We start from the raw sequence: 5,590 nt of genomic DNA, 5'->3' as shown, positions 1-5,590 counted from the left end.
TCGGAATGTGGCATTTGCAAGATTAATGGCTCAAATAATAAAATTGCGGAATCAATTTCCAGATTATACAATCAAGAAAATAAGACTTGATAATGCTGGAGAATTTACATCCCAGACTTTCAATGATTATTGTATGTCAATGGGAATCACTGTTGAACATCCTGTAGCTCATGTTCATACGCAAAATGGATTAGCTGAATCATTGATTAAACGTCTACAACTAATTGCTAGACCAATGATTATGAAAACAAAACTCCCTATTTCTATATGGGGACATGCAATTTTACATGCTGCGGCATTAATTCGCATCAGACCAAGTGCATATCATAAATTCTCCCCATTGCAACTTGCATTTGGTAAAGAACCAAATATCTCTCATCTGAGAATTTTTGGATGTATGGTGTATGTGCCTATTGCACCACCTCAACGATCAAAAATGGGTCCTCAAAGAAAAATTGGTATTTATATCGGTTATGATAGTCCATCAATCATTAGATATCTTGAGCCTCAGACAGGCGATGTGTTTACAGCACGCTTTGCTGATTGTCATTTTAATGAAGAAATCTTCCCAGTGTTAGGGGGAGAAAAGAAACACATCGAAAAAGAAATCACATGGTATGTACCATCATTGTTACATTTGGATCCAAGGACCAAACAATGTGAGAAAGATGTACAGCAAATTGTGCACATGCAAAGAATTGCAAATCAAATGCTAGATGCATTTGCAGACACAAAAGGGGTAACAAAATCATATATACATGCTGTAAATGCCCCTGCTCGAATTGAAATTCCAAAGAAACAAATTGAAGACACTCATGATGTCATAAAACGCTTGAAGCGTGGAAGACCAGTCGGTTCCAAGGATAAAAATCCTCGGAAAAGAAAAGGCATAGAGAAACACGACGATCATAAAATAGAAAATGGTGTTCCAGAAGAATCACCTGATGATGAAAATATTCTGTCAGAACCACAAACTGACGAGAATCGTGAAATCTCTATCAATTATATTAATACTGGAAAAATATGGAACCGAAAAGACATAGAAGATATTGATGAGATATTTTCTTATAATGTGGCTTGTGACATCGTAAATGAAAATGAGGATCATGAACCAAAATCTTTTGGTGAATGTAAAACTCGTCATGATTGGGTCAAATGGAAAGATACCATCCAGGTTGAATTGGATTCGCTGAATAAACGTAATGTTTTTGGACCTATAGTCCTCACACCTGAAGGTGTAAAACCTGTTGGATACAAATGGGTTTTTATTCGAAAGCGAAATGAGAAAAATGAAATAGTCAGATATAAAGCTAGACTTGTTGCACAAGGTTTTTCTCAAAGGCCTGGAATTGATTATGAAGGAAACGTATTCTCCTGTTATGGATGCAATTACGTTTCGATATTTGATTAGTTTGGCAGTGTCTGAAAATTTGGAAATGTGTCTTATGGATGTTGTTACAGCTTACTTATACGGATCACTTGATAGTGATATATACATGAAAATCCCTGAAGGATTTAAGATGCCTGAAGCACAAAGTTCAAAACCCAGAGAATTTTATTCTGTAAAATTGCAAAGATCATTATATGGGTTAAAGCAATCCGGTCGAATGTGGTATAATCGGCTAAGTGAGCACTTGATGAAAAAGGGATATGTAAATGATCCAATATGCCCTTGTGTTTTCATCAAGAAAACAACATCCGGATGTGTAATTATTGCTGTATATGTTGATGATTTAAACATCATTGGAACGAATAAAGAAATTCAAGAAGTTATGATGTACTTGAAGGAAGAATTCGAAATGAAGGATCTTGGAAAAACCAAGTATTGTCTGGGTTTGCAAATCGAACAAAAAGAATGTGGAATTTTTGTTCACCAGACAAATTATACAGAAAAGATCCTTAAACGTTTTAATATGGATAAATCAAATCCATTAAGTACTCAAATGGTTGTAAGATCATTAAACATAGAAAAGGATCCATTCCGTCCATGTGGAGATGATGAAGTTATTCTTGGTCCAGAAGTACCATATCTAAGTGCCATTGGTGCCCTTATGTATCTTGCAAATTGCACTAGACCTGATATATCTTTTGCTGTAAATTTATTGGCAAGATTCAGTTCATATCCAACAAAGAGGCACTGGAACGGAATTAAACATATATTCCGTTATCTACGAGGAACGACAGATTTGGGACTTTTGTACTCAAAATACACCAATCAAAGTATCATTGGTTATGCTGATGCTGGATACTTATCTGATCCACATAAGGCGTTCCCAAACTGGATATGTATTTACTCGTGGAGGCACCGCAATTTCTTGGCGTTCACAGAAACAAACACTCGTAACAACTTCATCAAATCACGCCGAGATTATTGCATTACATGAAGCAAGTCGTGAATGTGTATGGTTAAAGTCAATGACCAAACATATTCAAATATCGTGTGGATTGACAGTAGAAAAGAAGCCTGTGACACTATATGAAGATAATGCTGCATGTATTGCTCAAATGAAAGAAGGATACATCAAAAGTGACAGAACCAAACATATCCCCCCAAAATTCTTTGCCTACATTCAAGAGCTTGAGAAGAATAAAGATATTGATATCTGTTACATTCAATCAAGTGAGAACTCATCAGATCTCTTCACAAAGGCTCTTCCCACGACGATATTCAGAAAGCATATATACAACATTGGGATGCGTAATCTACGGAATATGTGAAGAATCACTCATGTTAACATGAGGGAAAGTTTACGTGGCTGCACTCTTTTTCCCTTACTATGGTTTTTATCCCACTGGGTTTTTCCTAGTAAGGTTTTTAACGAGGCAGTATAAAACACGTAATGAATACAGTCATCATATCACGGTCATCATCACAAGGGGGAGTGTTGAAAAATATATTATTATTATGTTGAATATTGAATATTGAATGTTGAATATTGAGTTGTAAAATGTGGAAAATTAGTGTGTGATGATGTAGATGATGATGTTTTAATTTTTGGACTAATCTCAAATGTGGATCTATAAATAGGTCTTCATTTGTGATGAAAAAAAAACAATTGAAGTTGAGAGAAAAATATTATAAAGTGTAGAGTTTGATATATTTTGAGTTTTGGAATATTTACTTTTTACCGTAAATTTTTACTTTTTCACAACAAATTTAATTTTATATCCGTCTTATAAATACTATATTTCATATTTATTTTTTTTAATTTAAAGTTTATATCTAACATTAACTATTTATTTATGCACAAAATTTTTGCCATGGTTATTAATTAATATATAACAAACTTACTGATTTGATTTTAGCTATATAAATAAAAAAAATTAGATTTATTCAAAATAAATAAAAAAAATTAGATATATACAAGAAAGAAATGGAATTGGAATATAAAATAGAGAGCGCACAATATCCCAAGTCTTTTCCCTTTGCATCGATCCCAACCAAACGCAAAGAAAATGAAAACAGAACTAGTGATCATCCCCGCTCCGGGGCTGAGCCACCTCGCCTCCACCGTGGAGGCGGCGAAGCTCCTCCTCCGGAGAGACCATCGCCTCTCCATCACTTTCCTCATCATGAAGTTCCCCAATGATGAATTTGTCGACGCTTACACCCAAAAAATCTCTTCGGACACCGCTTCCGCTTTCCGCATAATCAATCTCCCGAATCAAGAAATCGCCTCATCAAACAACTTTTTGTTCGAAATAATCCAAAGCCAAATCCCCAGCGTGAGGAAGGTGTTGTCCGATCTCATCCAGCAATCCTCAGCCCGAATCGCCGGGATCGTCGTGGACATGTTCTGCACTAGATTCGTCGATGTTGCAGATGAATTCGGCCTCCCATCTTACATCTTCTTCACTTCCAGCGCCTCTGCTTTCGGCCTATTTTCCCATCTGACATCCCTCAAATTCGAACACAATCAAGAACTCACTCTGTACAACAAATCCGACGCAGAGTTATCTGTGCCCTGTATATCCATTAAAGTCCCCGCCAAGGTCTTGCCTACTGTGGCAATCACAGAAGGTCCCTTCACCCAAGGCGTGTTCGAATGTTTCAAAAGATTCGCAAGGGTTAAAGGTGTTTTGATCAACACATTTCACGAGTTGGAATCTTATGCTATTCAATCTTTATCAAATGGGAAGTCGCCGAAAGTTTACCCCATCGGACCTATACTCAACTTAACCCATCAAGTCGGAACCTCCAAAAGCAAGTCCCACGAGGAGGAGATCAAGAAATGGCTCGATATTCAACCCGAATCCTCCGTAGTGTTCTTGTGCTTCGGAAGCAGAGGGACTTTCGAGGTGCCACAGGTGAAGGAAATAGCGATTGCACTCGAGAGATGCGGGCACCGTTTCCTGTGGTCTGTAAGGAAGCCACCTCCGGCGGGGACGGGGCGGCCTCTTCCCACAGATTACGAAGATTTCGATGATATATTGCCGGAAGGGTTCTTGGAGAGGACTAAAGGGAGAGGGAAGTTGATAGGATGGGCACCGCAGATGGAGGTGCTGTCACATCCCTCGGTGGGCGGATTCGTGTCGCATTGCGGGTGGAATTCGACGTTGGAGAGCGTGTGGTGCGGCGTGCCGGTGGCGACGTTCCCATTGTACGCAGAGCAACAGCTGAATGCGTTTCAGCTGGTGAAGGAGTTGGGGATGGCGGAGGCGATCAGGATGGACTACAGGAAGGACTCTGAGGCAGAGATACTCGTCGGGTCGGAGGAGATAGAGGCGGCGATACGGCGGCTGATGGCGGTTGATGGGAGTAGTGGAGTGAGGGAGAAGGTCAGGGGAATGCAGAAGGAAAGCAGGTTGGCTGTGGAAGAAGGTGGATCTTCTTATAATGCTCAGATTAGTTTCATTGAGGATATAATCAACAACTTTGGTTGAGAATGTGCTGGTTGCTTTAAATTTGGGTGCTTTTATTAATCACATTGAATAAATGGTCGGTACCATTTTGACGGGGGGAAAAACTTTAAAATTATTATGTAGTTTCTCTTTGCTTTTTTGGTTTACTTCGTAATCTTGAGTTCGAAATCATATTGACCTCAAATTAGTATAATTGTGTTTGTAGTGATAATTTGATTATGTGGTTTCTCTTTGCTTTTTTGGTTTACTTCGCAATCTTGAGTTCTAAATCATATTGACATCAAATTGGTTTAATTGTGTTTGTATTGATAATTTGATTCGGGGTATGATTTGCGAAAGTATTTAATAAATGAATTGAAGATATTCAGAACATCTTCAATCGATGCTTCATTTTGGCAAATTCACTCTACTTTGACCTAAAAAAGTACTCCGATGCAATCCTATATTCGTCATTAATTTGGTGCACAGCTACATTGGTGTCTTTTTTTTCTTTATTCTTTTCATTGTTTCTTTTCTTTTTCAATGAAATTTTATTATATTTTTTTATTCCATAAATAATAATTAAAGTTAAAAACTTACTTATTTTAAAAATAACCGTATTTATATATTTTAATTTAATAAATTAAATATATTTATTGTTGTAAAAAAAATTAAAAAATAACACTTCTAGTGATTTGAAATGATAGTTCAGAGACTGTGATGGAAGTGTGCACCTTTAAAAGAGACG

The 5,590-nt window shown here is 37.3% G+C and overlaps 1 protein-coding gene across 1 annotated transcript; it reads left to right on the top strand.

Moving 5' to 3' along the window:
* The first annotated feature begins 3,407 nt into the window (after window positions 1-3,407).
* On the top strand, window positions 3,408-5,056 carry LOC140882185 (anthocyanidin 3-O-glucosyltransferase 2-like). The gene has a single exon (XM_073288006.1). The coding sequence runs from the start codon at window positions 3,457-3,459 to the stop codon at window positions 4,882-4,884; it is 1,428 nt and encodes a 475-aa protein (XP_073144107.1). The 5' UTR covers window positions 3,408-3,456; the 3' UTR covers window positions 4,885-5,056.
* Window positions 5,057-5,590: the final 534 nt, after the last annotated feature.

The sequence above is a fragment of the Henckelia pumila genome, chromosome 2 (assembly GCF_033568475.1).
Source record: "Henckelia pumila isolate YLH828 chromosome 2, ASM3356847v2, whole genome shotgun sequence".
Taxonomy (NCBI): Eukaryota; Viridiplantae; Streptophyta; class Magnoliopsida; order Lamiales; family Gesneriaceae; genus Henckelia; species Henckelia pumila.
This window is presented reverse-complemented; position numbering and strand designations above follow the sequence as displayed.